Raw genomic sequence first — 14971 nt, forward strand, 5'->3', positions numbered from 1 at the left:
GTTCCAGTGATGTAGAGGAAAAAATAGCAAAGATGATTCTCAATAGGAGCGAGAGTGACAGGGTAATTGTTATTGGGGTCTTTAACTTTCTAAATATTGACTGGAAATACTGTAGTTCGAGTACTTTAGATGGGTCAGTTTTTTTCCAATGTGTGCAGGAGGGTTTCCAGACACAATATATAGATAGGCCGACAAGGGGCGAGGCCACTTTGGATTTGGTACTGGGTAATGAACCTGGCCAGATGTTCGATTTGGAGATAGGTGAGCACTTTGGTGATAGTGACCATAATTCAGTTATGTTTACTTTAATAATGGAAAGGGATAGGTATATAATGCAGCGCAAGAGTTATAGCTGGGGAAAAGACAATTATGCGATTAGGCAAGATTTTATGATGCATAAGATGGGGCAGGGGATGGGCATAATTGAAATGTGGAGCTTATTCAAGGACCAGCTACTGTGTGTCCTTGAGAAGTATGTACCTGTCAGGCAGGGAGGAAGTTGTCGAGTGAGGGAGCCATGTTTTATTAAGGAAGTTGAAGCTCTTGTCAAGAGGAAGAAAAAGGCTTATGTTAGTATGAGACATGAAGACTCAGTTAGGGCACTTGAGAGTTACAAGTTAGCCAGGAAAGACCTTAAGAGAGAGCTGAGAGAGCTAAGAAGAGCCAGGAGGGTACATGGTAAGTCATTGGTGGATAGGATCAAGACCTTCCAAAGGTTTATCAGGAATAAAAAAAAAATTTAGGGCCAATCAAGGATAGTAGTGGGAAGTTGTGCATGGAGTCAAAGGAGATAGGGGAAGCGCCAAATGAATATTTTTCATCAGTATTCACACTGGAAAAAGACAATGTTGTTGAGGACAATACTGAGATACAAATTACTAGATTAGACGGGATTGAGATTCACAAGGAGGAAGTGTTAGTAGTTCTGCAAAGTGTTAAAATAGTTAAGTTCCCTGGGTCAGATGGGATTTATCCTGGGATTCTCTAGGAAGCCAGGGAGGAGATTGCTGAGCCTTTGGCTTTGATCTTTGTCATCATTGTCGACAGGAATAGTGCCAGGAGACTGGAGGATAGCAAATGTTATTCTCTTATTCAAGAAGGGGAGTAGAGACAACCCTAGTAATTATAGACCAGTGAGCCTTACTTCAGTTGTGGGTAAAATGTTGGAAAAGGTTAAAAGAGATGGGATTTATAATCATCTAGAAAGGAATAATTTGATGAGGGATAGTCAACATGATTTTGTGAAGGGTAGGTCATGCCTCACAAACTTTATTGATTTCTTTGAGAAGGTGACCAAACAGGTGGATTAGGGTGGAGTGGTTTATGTGGCTGGATGTAGGTTGCTCGCTGAGCTGGAAGGTTCATTTCCAGACGTTTCATCACCATACTAGGTAACATCTTCAGTGGACCTCCTGGTGAAGTGTGGCATTTATAAATTTCAGTAAGGCATTTGATAAGGTTCCCCACGGTAGACTATTGCAGAAAATACAGAGGCATAGGATTGAGGGTGATTTAGTGGTTTGGATCAGAAATTGATGAGCTGAAAGAAGACAGAGAGTGGTGGTTGATGGGAAATTCAGTCACTCGTGGTGTATCACGAGGATCTGTTTTGGTCCACTGCTGTTTGTCATTTTTATGAATGACTTGGGTGAGGGCTTGGAAGAATGGGTTGGTAAATTTGCTGATGTCACTAATGTCTGTAGAGTTGTGGAGAGTGCAGAAGGATGTTGCAGGTTGCAGAGGGACATAGATAAGCTCCAGAGCTGGAGGTGGCAAATGGAGTTTAATGCGGTAAAGTGTGAGGTGATTCACTTTGGAAGGATTAACCAGAATGCAGAGTACTGGGCTAATGGTAAGATTCTTGGTAGTGTAGATGAACAGAGAGATCTCAGTGTCCATGTAAGTTGCCACCCAGGTTGATAGGGTTGTTAAGAAGGCATACGTTGTGTTAGCTTTTATTGGTAGAGGGACTGAGTTTCGGCACCGTGAGATGATGCTGTAGCTGTACAAAACTCTGGTGTGGCCACATTTGGAATATTGCGTACAGTTCTGGTCACTGCATTGTAGGAAGGATGTTGAAGCATTTCAAAAGGTTCAGAGGAGATTTACTAGGATGTTACTTGGTATGGAGGGAAGGTCTTATCTGGAAAGGCTGAGAGACTTGAGGCTGTTTTCATTAGAGAGAAGAAGATCAAGAGGTGAGTTAATTGAGACATATAAGATAATCAAAAGGGTTAGATAGGGTGGGCAGTGAGAGCCTTTTTCCTCGGATGGTGATTGGCTAGCACAAGGGGACACAGCTTTAAATTGAGGGGTGATAGATATAGGACAGATGTCAGAGGTAGTTTCTTTACTCAGAGAGTAGTAGGGGTGTGGAACGCACTGCCTGCAACAGTTGTAGTCTCGCCAACTTTAAGGGCATTTAAATAGTCATCGGGTAGACATATGGACGAGAATGGAATAGCGTAGGTTAGATGGGCTTCAGATTGGTTCCACAGGTCGGCGCAACATCGAGGGCTGAACAGCCTGTATTGCACTGTAATGTTCTATGTCTATGTCTACGTCTACTGCCTTGATACTGTCCTAAGGATTCACTCAATCTCTACTGTCTCTACCTCACATATGCTTCCTTCTTTTTCTTGACCAAAACCTCAATTTCCCTAGTCATACACCATTCCCTACACTTACTAGCCTTACCTTTCACCCTAACAGGGACATATTGTCTCTGGGCTCTCATTAACTCAGTTTTGAAAGCTTCCCATTTTCCAGCCATCCTTTTACCTGCAAACATCCGCTGCCAATCAACTTTTGCAAGTTCTTACCTAATACCGTCAAAATTGGCCTTCCTCCAATTTAGAACTTTACCCTTTGGATCCAGTCTATCCTTTTCCATCACTATTTTAAAACTAATAGAATTATGGTCACTGGTTCCAAAGTGCACCCCCACTGACACCTCAGTCACTTGCCCCATATTATTTTTCAAGTTTTGCACCTTCTGTAGTAGGTGCATCCACATACCGAATCAGAACATTTTCTTGTGCACACTCCTCACCATCTAAATCCGTAACAGTATGACAGTCCCAATCTCTGTTTGGAAACTTAAAATTCCCGACCATAACCACCCTATTATTCTTACAGATAATTGAGATCTCCTTACAAATTTGCTTCTCAATTTTCCTCAGTCCCAATAAATGATCATCCTTTTCTTACTTCAGTTCCACTGGAATAACTTCCCTGGCTGTATCCCTAAATAAGCTGTAATGCTATCCCTTATCAAAAACTGTGCTCCCCGTCCTCTCTTGCCCCCCTTTCTATCCTTCCTGTAGCATTTGTATCCTTGAACATTAAGCTGCCAGTTCTGTCCATCCCTGAGCCACATTTCTGTAATTGCTATGATATCCCAGACCCATATTCCCAACCATTCCCTGAGTTAATGCCTTCCCTGTTAGTCCTCTTGCATTGAAATAAATGTAGTTTATCATTCCTACCTTGTTCTGTGCTTTGTCCCTGCCTGCTCTGACTGTTTGTTTGACTTACTCCTTTTCCCAATTGTACCAGTCTCAGACTGATCTCTTACCTCACTATCTCCCTGGGGCCCACCCCACCCCCCCTTCCTTACTAGTTTAAATCCTCCCAAGCAGCTCTAGCAAATCTCCCTGTCAGAATAATAGTCCCCTTCCAATTCAGATGCAATCTGTCCTTCTTATACAGATCACCCCTACCCCAGAGGAGAGTCCAATGATTCAAAAATGTGAACCCTTCTCCCCTACACCAGCTCATCAGCCTGCATTCGTCTGCTCTATCCTCCTATTCCTCGGAGTTATCCAGATGTTACTACCCTTGAGGACCTCCTTTTTAAATTCATCCCTAACTTTCTATAATCTCCCTTCAGCATCTCATCCTTTCCTATGTCATTGGTGCCAATGTGGACAATGACCTCTTGCTGGTCCCTTTCCCCTTTGAGAATATTCTGCACCCTCTCTGAGACATCCTTGATCCTGTCATTAGGGAGGCAACACACCATTCTGATTACTTGCTGTTGGCTGCAGAAATGTCTGTCAGTGTCTCTAACTGGAGAGTCCCCTGTCATAATCGATTGCTTAGAACCTGACGTACCCCTTGTTACATTAAAGCCAATCTCGGTACCAGAAATGTGGTTGTTCCATTCCCCTGAGAGTCCATCACCCCTACGTTTTCCAAAACAGCATGAGATGGGGATAGCCACAGGAGACTTCTGCAGTTCCTGCCTCCCTCTCCTAACTTTCCTGGAGGTAACCCATCTATCTGACTATATCTTCGGTTTTTCTCCCGTCCTATAATTGCCATCCATCATGCCCCCAGCCCCTGTAAACTCCTCAATTCCTAACTGCCACTCCAACCGATCCATGTGATCTGATAGGATTCACAACCAAACACACTTAGTGCAGACATAATCCTGAGTAACATGGAAACTCTCCCTACTCTCCCACATCTGACAAAAAAAGCACATCACTCTGCTAAAGGCCATCTTTGCACCTTAATAATCTACAGACCCAGAAAATAGCACAGTCTTACTGTTGTAAAAACACTGTTCGAGGCTAACTTAGTATCTATGTTTTATAGTTTTAAAATTTAATCAAGAGACAGATTTCAATAAAACATACAATCAAAAAAGAACCCACTCTACTCACTATTGTAGAGTTACATAAAAAAGAACACCAAGTTTACACATGAAACCGTACACTTAGCTGCTCTTGTACTGTGAGCTCTCTCATACAGGTCATCTCTAACAAGTATGCTGTTTTGGGAAACATATTGGGGGGTGGACTGTCTGGGTGATTTAGCACGAACAGCCAAGGTCAGTTATGAATTGATGCTTTTTTTGTGTTGTTTGTTAAAATATTTTAAATATTGGCCACATACATATGGTTAAGGTTCTCAGTAATTTGGAGGTTGCCAACAGAATAACAGTGTGGTCTTTGGGCTCCCCATTATTCACACACAACAAATTTAAGCAAGGAATATGCGTAGTAGATATTCAAAGTTTTTTTTGTTTGAGTTACACAGCTTCCCTGTTTGCTTCATGATAATAGCAGCTCACAGTTGAAATGCAATTGATGGTGTGAAATTGCTGGAGGCAAGGGTTGCAGTAGATATGACCTAAACTTGCAACACATCCTGTTAGTTTTCTCTAAGTCCCCATGAAATAAGTTTTAACTTTATCAAAGTGATGGAAGGGGTTGTCCACAATCCTTTCAAGTGGCATTTGCAATAAAGTACCTGTTGCACAGCTTTGGCCAAGGCAATAGACAAAAGTATTCAACTCTAGTAGTGGAGTGAGAGTGACTGCTCATGACATTAAGACCACATTTGATTGCCTGTGGCATCAAGGAGCTCTGTCAAAAATGCAGTCAATGGGAATCAAAGGGAGAACTGTCCAGTGGTTGAAGTTGAACCTGGCAGAAATTAATGTGGTTGTGTTTGTGGGAGGTCAATCATTTAAAAAACCCAAGACATCGCTGTAGTTCCTCAAAGGATTATCCTTAGCCCAACTATCTTCAGCTGCTTCGTCAATGATCTTCCATTCATTGTAAGTTCAGAAATGTGGATATTTACTGATGTTGTGCACCATTCATGCTTCCTCAGATACTGAAGCAGACTACGTCCATGTGCAACAAAACCCAGACAATATTCGGTGATAACTGTTGATAAGTGGCAAGTAACATTTACACCACAAAAGTTTCAATCTCTGACCATCGCCAACAAGAGAAAAATCTAACCATATTGCCTTGAAGTTCAATGGCATTACTGTTGCAATGTCACTGGTGACCAGAAACTGAACTGAACCAAACACTGTGGCTACAAGAGCAAGTCAGATGCTAGTGTAAGTGTAATACACCTCCTGATTCCACAAAGCCTGATCACCATTTACAGGGTACATGTCAGGAATGTGATGGAATACTCCCCACTTGCTGGATGGATGTGACTCTAACAGCACTCAAGATGCTTGATAACGTTCAGGGCAAAACAGCCTGCTTGACTGTGGTGGTACCTTATCCACAACATTGAACGTTCACTGTCTTCACCATCGATGCACAGTGGCAACAGTATGTGCTATGTGCAAGGTGCATTGCAGTAACCCACCAAGGCCTCTCTGCCCGTATTTCCAAACCCACAAGCTCTACCATTTAGAAGGTCAAGGGCAGTAGATGCATGGGAACAATGTCACCTGCAGATTTCTCTCCCAAGTCGCACGCCAACCTGACGTGGCATTATACCACTGCTTCTCCACTGTTGCTGGATTCAAAATCTGGAAGTCACTCTGTAACAGTCCCTACACCCTAAGAGTTCAAGAACATAGCTTAACACTGTCTTCTCCAGGGCAATTAGGGATGGGCAGTAATTGCTGGATTAGCTGGTGACGCCCAAATTCCATGAACAAATTAAAATATTATTTTTACCAATTATGTTTTCTGACTTTGTGAATTAACCTTCATAATAATGAAGTCTCATTCTTTCGTATTTTGATTGTTGGAAGTTTTGCACATGTTTCATATAATGCTTTTAAATTTGTTTTTACTTGCGTCCTCTTCCTGTTTTCTCTTCCTCTCTTTGTTTCTGTCTCGGTACCCGAACTGAGTTTGCACTTTCTCCTCAGTCCATGCAGTGTTTTTTTCACATCCGTTCAATCGGACTGATTTGGAAATAACGTGTGACTTGTTTGCTCATTCAGGACCCAGATGCCCTGTTTTTCCTGTAAGATTATCAGCTCACACTTACAATGATCTGCCATGGAATAACTTAAAGGAACAGGATAAACAGATGCCATCAACTACCTTGCTACAGTAAATTAGAGTCCACAGAATCCACCATTTCACTCTGCATGTGACGTTTTTTAAATTATCCATTATAACATTTTGCAATACCCTTTCTTAAATATAGAATTCAGATTCTGAATTTCTACTTTGCTGTACTGCATTTCTTTCCCAGTACTTCTTGGGAATTACCAAAACTATTTTAATGTAATTGTCTATCTGCATAGAGTATCCCAGGCAGAGCTATACATATATGTCTAGCTGTATGTTGCACTCATAGCTACAGAGATGAGAAATTTCCTCGGTTTGGCTTCGGTCGGGACCAAAAGTTTCGTAATTATACATTTCTACTGCTAGATTTTGTCCATAAAAGTCAGAGTGACTGATACTGGGGTGGGTGAAGAGCGAACAAATGATTTTTGGGGAATGGGATGTTGGATAGGTAAGGAGTGAGTAAGTGGTGACTGGAAAGATTTAGACAGTTTAGGAGAGTGGTCCAGGAAATGGCTGATGAAATTCAACGTGAGCAAATGCGAGGTCTTGCACTTTGGAAAAAAGAATACAGGCATGTACTATTTTCTAAACGGTGAAAAAATTCATAAAGCCAAAGTGCAAAAGGATCTGGGAGTGCTTGTCCAGGGTTCTCTAAAGTTTGATTTGCAGGTTGAGTCCATGGTTAAGAAAGCAAATGTAATGTTGTCATTTATCTCAAGAGGATTGAAATATTAAAGCAGCGATTTGCTTCTGAGACTTTGTAAAGCTCTAGTTAGGCCCCATTTAGAATACTGTGTCCAATTTTGGGCCCTACACCTCAGGAAAGACATACTGGCACTAGAGCATGTCCAGCGGAGATTCACATGGATGATCCCTGGAATTATAGGCCTAACATGATGAACAGCTGAGGATCCTGGGATTGTATTCATTAGAGTTTAGAAGGTTGAGAGGAGATCTAATGGAAACTTAGAAGACAATGCATGGCTGAGAAAGGCTGGACACTGGGAATTTGTTTCCTTTAGGCAGGAAGACTAGGACCCTTGGGCACAGCCTTAGAATTAGAGGGGGTCAATTTAGAATGGAAATGAGGAGATATTTCTTCAGCCAGAGAGCAGCGGGCCTATGGAATTCATTGCCATGGAGCGCAATGAATGTCTTCAAGGCAGAGATTGGTAAATTCTTGATCTCGCAAGGAATTAAGGGCTATGGGAAGAGTGCGGGTAAGTGGAGTTGAAATGCCCATCAGCCATGATTGAATGGTGGAGTGGATTCGATGGGCCGAATGGCCTTAATTTTTACTCCTATGTCTTGTCGCCTTGTGGAAAATGGGTAGGTGGGAATGACTGACTGGTGGCTGAGTATGGGGTGATGGGTGAAGGATGGACTGACCATGACCTAGTGGTTGAGAGTGAATGAGTGGCAAGGACTGTGAAAGAGAGTGGGCAACAGGGTGGGTGCTGGAGGAGTGTGTGAGAGTAGTTGGGGGAGAGGGGGGAAGTGGTAGTGGGTGAGTGAATGAATATGTGACCAGTGAATGGGATTGAGCTGAAAGCATTTCTCTTGCTCTTGCTGAGCTAACCATGGTAGTTATCCATCAATATCAAAGCTCATTCGAGAAATCACAATGATTTGCATATGGTTGCTTTAAGTTAGGTGGAAGGAAGAGTGAAATCAAAACAGTGTGTGCTGGACAAACTCAGCAGGTCTGGTAGCATCTGTGGAGAGAAAAACTGAGTTGACATTTTGCGTCTTATATGAATTTTGTTTGGAATGACCTTTATCAACACACGGCATGGACAGCGATATGCTAAAGAGTCAAGCCAACCTGTTGTGTACAGCTGTGATACATTATGCATTAAGTCAAAAGAGTCCCTAGTCTTTTGGTGCAATTGGAGAGGCACAAATCCAGATCAAAGACTTGGAGAATTACAGTAGGTAGAATCAAGCAAATCCTTCTTTACTCCCTCTAAGTGACTGAGATTAATCCGGAGATCACACTGACTATGACGGTCATTAATTGTTGCCCAACTCTTATATAATGCAATCTCTAGACCAGAAACTTTGGCCCACAGTTAACTAGTCCTTAGCATAAACACTGTCACTGTGTTCCCTGGGACAATTATTCACTGGTTGAGGAGATTGGATTAGAAACCGCCTAACTTGCTGGCGTTTCTTCTCCTGTATTGTTTATAAACTTAGAAAAGTTTCTTTGATAAATCATGAACCAAGGCTTTCTTTCAGAGGGTTTGAAATATGGAAATGAGAAGCAAATATTTACACATCCAGCTTGCATGATCTGGAGTATTTTGTATGAGAGGTAATGTAAACAGCTTCAGTAATAACTTCCAAAAACGAATTAGATTAGCATTTGAAGGGAAATACTTGCAGGGCTCTTCGGAAAGAGCAGTGAGTTGGGACACAACCAAATAGCACAATTGAAGAGGTGACGTAGAAATGATGGACAAATGGCCTGCCCTGGTGTTTCAGGTTCAATGATTTGCACATGAATGTAGCCTACCTGACCGGCGTAATCATATTGATCTGCTTAGCTTTTGGTGTGTCCACTGACGGTCAAGACAGAAGCAAGCTACTTGTTAACTGGAGTGCTGTTTGTAAACTTTTTTTTGCTTCTTTCAATCTAGAATCATGTAAATCCAGCCATGGATTTTACCGAGACTCCACCTGGGATGCTGGCCCTTGACAATATGCTGTACTTTGCGAAGCACCATCAAGATGCTTACATTCGGGTAAGACCTGTCACTCAGTCTTATTTGTAGTCACAGTAGGCATCTCAGATCTTTGTACTGATGACTGCTGCCATAGTACATGGATCTGGAGTACAACAACAGGGAGATTATACATTTTCCAGAGTCTTGGCAAATCCTATCTTAAATACACTATTCATTGTTCAGGCAGCACAATTCCAAAACAATACATGGGAAGCCATGCAGACTAAGTTCACCAGAAAAATCTTGGAGATTAGAAAGTTAAATTATGAGGATGTCTTTCATAAACTTGGCTGATATTCCCTTCTAAACTAATTGGGCTCAGTGGTTAGCACTGCTGCCTCACAGCGCCAGGACACTGGGTTCAATTCCAGCCTGTGGCAATTGTCTATATGGAGTTTGCACCTTCTCCTTGTGCTAGTATCCTCTGGGTACTCCCATTTCCTTCCACAGTCCGAGGATGTGCAAGCATAGGTGGATTGATCATGAGAAATGCAGGGTTACAAGGATAGGGTGAGGGATGGTCTGGGTGGGATACTGTGCAGAGGGGTGGTGTCGGCTCAATGGGCCAAATGTCCTGCTTCCACACTTGTAGGGATTTTGTGAATTCTCAATCAAAGTATTTGAAAGGAAAAAAAGGATTAAATTGGACAGATACAGAGAAATTGTTTCCTCAGAAATGGGAATCATTGAATCAGTGTTAAAATTCAAACAAGGCAAGTGGAAGCTGGACAGTTCCACATAAAGGTTTTGTGGTAATTTGGAATTCTATCCTCCAAGAGGCTCTGAATCCTACAGCATGGGAGCCTTCAAAGGTGAGGTCGATAGACTTTCTTATGTTATGGTATTGAGAGTAATTGGAGATGAAATGCAGATTAGCTGGGACCTAATTGAATGGTGGAGCATGCCTGAGGGAATTGTGTATGTAATTTGTTTAAACCACTGGCTGTATCTCTGCAGTTCAGATGCATTTTATTTGCATAATTTGCTTACTTAACAAAATTTGTATTGTCTTGTACCAGAGCAACTTTGGTCACTGTGCTGAATACAATAAAATTCAATTACTTGCACCATAGAGCCAGGCCATTTGGTGCATTTGATCGATGTTGGGGTTACTTGCCTTACATGATCTTATTCTACTTTATGGGACCTTGCTTTTTTGGCATACTATTTTATTTCTTTTGCCTTGGATACTGACACATAGCTGACCAAAGTTTGTGCGAAGATTTGTAGCTCGGGTACTCGTTGTGGTTCTGTTCGCCGAGCTGGAAGTTTTTGTTGCAAACGTTTCGTCCCCTGGCTAGGCGACATCATCAGTGCTTGGGAGCCTCCTGCGAAGCGCTTCTTTGATGTTTCCTCCGGTGTTTATAGTGGTCTGTCCCTGCCGCTTCCGGTTGTCAGTTTCAGCTGTCCGCTGTAGTAGTTGGTATATTGGGTCCAGGTCGATGTGTTTGTTGATGGAGTTTGTGGATGAATGCCATGCCTCTAGGAATTCCCTGGCTGTTCTCTGTCTGGCTTGCCCTATGATAGTAGTGTTGTCCCAGTCAAATTCATGTTGGAGAATTCACTACAAGGGTATACAGGAAAGCCACACACACAGACCAAGTCCTAAACTATGAAAGTAACCACCCCAACACACACAAACGAAGCTGCATCAGGACACTATTCAAAAGGGCCACAACACACTGCAGTACACCAGAACTGCAAAAAGAAGAAGAGGAACACCTATACAAGGTATTCGCCAAAAACGGATACCCGCGCAACTTCATCAACAGATGCCTAAGAGAAAGACCACGGAACGAGGACATACCACAACCAAAAGGACTAGCCACACTACCATACATCAGGAGCATCTCAGAACTGACAGCCAGACTACTGCGACCCCTAGGACTCATAGCGGCACACAAACCAACAGCCACGCTCAGACAACAACTCACCAGAATGAAGGACCCGATACCCAACATGAGCAAAACTAATGTAGTGTACAAAATACAATGCAAGGACTGCACAAAACACTATATAGGACAAACAGGAAGACAGCTAACAATCCGCATACATGAACATCACCTAGCCACGAAACGACACGACCAGCTATCCTTAGTAGCCACACACGCAGACAACAAGCAACATGAATTCGACTGGGACAACACTACTATCGTAGGACAAGCCAGACAGAGAACAGCCAGGGAATTCCTAGAGGCATGGCATTCATCCACAAACTCCATCAACAAACACATCGACCTGGACCCAATATACTAACCACTACAGCGGACAGCTGAAACTGACAACCGGAAGCGGCAGGGACAGACCATTATAAACACTGGAGGAAACATCAAAGAAGCGCTTCGCAGGAGGCTCCCAAGCACTGATGATGTCGCCTAGCCAGGGGACGAAACGTTTGCAACAAAAACTTCCAGCTCGGCAAACAGAACCACAACAACATAGCTGACTCTTGACACTATGCTAATTGTTTGATCACTATCTGGATAAAAAACATTTCTCCTGAACTCCTTTATTAGAGTTATGGTCTGATTAGATTTATGGTGAGTAGCTGCTATAATTACCTCTAGTTTTGGACACTTCCATCTCTTACCCACAAGAAGTATCGTGTTTACACCACATCAGACCTCTTCACAATTTAAAACAAAAATCTATATCAGGTTATTTCTCAGTTCCCTCTGCTAATCATTTATCATCTCTTTTAGAAATGTGACTCATTGGCACTTCTAACAAAAAGTATGTTTTGGAATACATCAGTGTGCAAATGACATCAGTAATTGCTAGGGCTATATACCAGCTCTGATGAGAGATCTGTTTATTACAATGTAGCATGTATAATGCTGTTTCTTGCAAAGGGTCAGTAGTTAGAATGTGACTACTGAGTAGGTTGGCATGTTTGTCGTGATAAGTGGCAGGCCAGTGAAAAATGAGTGACAGCCAACAACTACGCAATCTAGAGAGGGTTAGCAAGAGTCATTTTCAGGCAGGAAGCTGTACCTATATGTATAGACCATTGGTTTCAGGTCTGAAGGTATACAGAAGCTTTTTCCATACTAGGTCTTCACATGCACTAGATAGATAATATAACATTTGGACTTTGTAGCACTGTGGGCTTAGCATTATTACAGTGTGATGCTGCACATATCAAGAGGTGAGAGACAATTGTTTAACATGCTGAAGAAGGACTTATCTACTTGGAACTGGCATCATGTCTTCTCAAGTTTATAGAACTTGAGTTTTGGATTGATTTATTGCTATCTTTTTATCTTGATGTGAAAGCTTGGGGCTTCAGAACAAAATTGATGAATCCCTTTGTAGTGCTCAGCACACAAGTTAATCAAATTTGATGCGTAGAAATCATGTTGCTGTGAGAATTATTTAAGTGCCAGAATTTGTCATGCACAGTATTAGTTGGTGTTTTGAAAGAAAATCTTTTGAGGATTCCAAAATTAATAAAAGGAAGAAACTAAATCAGTTTAGATGTTTTATGCAGGGACTGATGCAAAGAATAAAAGCGTCCACAATTTTATAATGATTATCCTTTATTATTTCACTGTTAAAGGCAAACGTATCATTAGAAAGCCATTAAATATTCCACAACACCAGGTTATAGTCCAACAGGTTTAATTGGAAGCACACTAGCTTTCGGAGCGACGCTCCTTCATCACAACCACCAATTAAACCTGTTGGATTATAACCTGGTGTTGTGTGATTTTTAACTTTGTACACCCCACTCCAACACCAGTGTCTCCAAATCATTAAATATTCAGAATATATATCTTCAATATCCATAAATCTCTGGTTAGGTGAAAAAGGTTGCATGAAACTCCATGGTGACTCTAGCATCTGTTTTTTGTTTAGATTAACTTTCAGGCTGCCAGAGGATGATTTTCCATCATATTTTGTCATTGATGGGGTTCTCCACCGTCGGCATATACTTAAATATTTAGACCTGTCTGTCAATTTAAACTGTAAGAAAAACTTTTCAATAATTGCTGGACTGAAAATTGTTTTGCCTCTGTACTCTTGTAACCATGGAGCTCAAATTAAACATGCCTTCCTCAGAACATCTTCTATTGCTCGCAGCTTTTTTAAGTTCTGCCATCCAGAGTCAAGACTTAGACTTAAAATAGATTGAGGCCACTCATGGCTCCACAAACTAAACTTGATTGCATCAAGTCCATATCATCAATTTCATTTATTCAGGCCCATCTTGGTTGTGAAGCATCACTCTCAAATTTTTGAGAAGTATTTAGAAATTAGAAATGCTTGCTGATTATTTCTGTAGGAGTTAGATAGCGCACACTTCCAGTGAGGTGGATACTTTGTTAATCACACTTAAATAATCCATTGTCTTCCTGCTATAGTCACAGAGCTATCAGAAGTTAATTTCAGAAAAAAAACACCAAACCACTTAGTATTAGTTGCTGACTTCAGAATGTCATCTCCAATTGCACAAATTTGATCATGAAGGAACACATAGCTTGTTACACTGTTCGTGAGCACAATTAATTACCTAATAGATAGGACAGGCTTACCGTTTTGGTGACAGAAGGAACAAACTCAACCAATAGGAAGAAAGCACTGTACCAGCTTTATTGCTGTCTGCAGTCTTTATGAGGTTCCATGTTTTTTATTGTAGCTTCTCCCAACTTCTTGTCACAGCGACTCCCAAGTTTCCCATTTCTTGTTAAAGGAACATTGAGTCAACGGCAAATTTCTGTTTCTAAAATTGTGTTAATTGCATAGTAATTGCATTCAACTGAGTGTAAGAATTGGGCAGTAATTGTGGTTTCACTTGAGCAAATATAAAGAGATGTTATTGAAACTGTAGTGTGATCAATTTAGATGTATGTTTGTAACATTTCACTCTAAGTAAAAGTAAAACCATGTAAAGAATGGTTCCAATCCTATCTTTCACCACCTGGCTTTCTGGATTTGAAAATGGTATAAGTCCTAAAAGGCAGTTGTCCTGTTGCATTTTGAATTGCGCTAAAGGGAATTTGAATATAAAACTATTGTTGGCAGCTGAAGGAGATCTCCACAGTGATTATTACAGATTAGCATAACAATCTTCCAGCTCCATAAACATCAGATATAACTTCTAGCAACATGTGCAGAATGTATTCTGGATGTTCAGTCAGATGTAATTAATGATAGCATTTCATTGCCTCTGGGCAGGGAATAATACAAGGAGAAAACTGAAACTTTCAATATTCATGTTGAGTTCAGTAAATGGTTATTGAATTTTTTATAATCTCAGTAAACACAAGGCATCCTGATCATGTTCTGTCCGTGCTTGGGCTGCCAACTCTCCAAGAATGTCCTGGCATCTTGTCTAATGCAAGAAATACTGTCTGGAGATTGCACTGAGCAACTTGGAAGAAAAAATGAATGGGAAATTATTTCAATATATTTTTAAATTCTTGTGTATGGATTTCTAAATTGATATAATAC

At 41.3% G+C, this 14971-nt stretch overlaps 1 protein-coding gene across 10 annotated transcripts in view; it reads left to right on the plus strand.

Annotated features, from left to right (window-relative positions):
- Nucleotides 1–14971, plus strand: part of LOC122564399 (engulfment and cell motility protein 1) — a 319775-nt gene that overhangs the window by 186007 nt on the left and 118797 nt on the right. For all 10 annotated transcript variants that reach the window (XM_043719204.2, XM_043719200.2, XM_043719205.2 and 7 more), the window contains one exon: nt 9431–9535. In XM_043719204.2, coding sequence (XP_043575139.1) covers nt 9431–9535 — 105 coding nt within the window. The remainder of the gene's footprint in view (nt 1–9430; nt 9536–14971) is intronic.

This window comes from Chiloscyllium plagiosum, unplaced genomic scaffold (genome assembly GCF_037043375.1).
Source record: "Chiloscyllium plagiosum isolate Xiang-an unplaced genomic scaffold, Cpla_swu_hap1 HiC_scaffold_34, whole genome shotgun sequence".
Lineage (NCBI taxonomy): Eukaryota > Metazoa > Chordata > Chondrichthyes > Orectolobiformes > Hemiscylliidae > Chiloscyllium > Chiloscyllium plagiosum.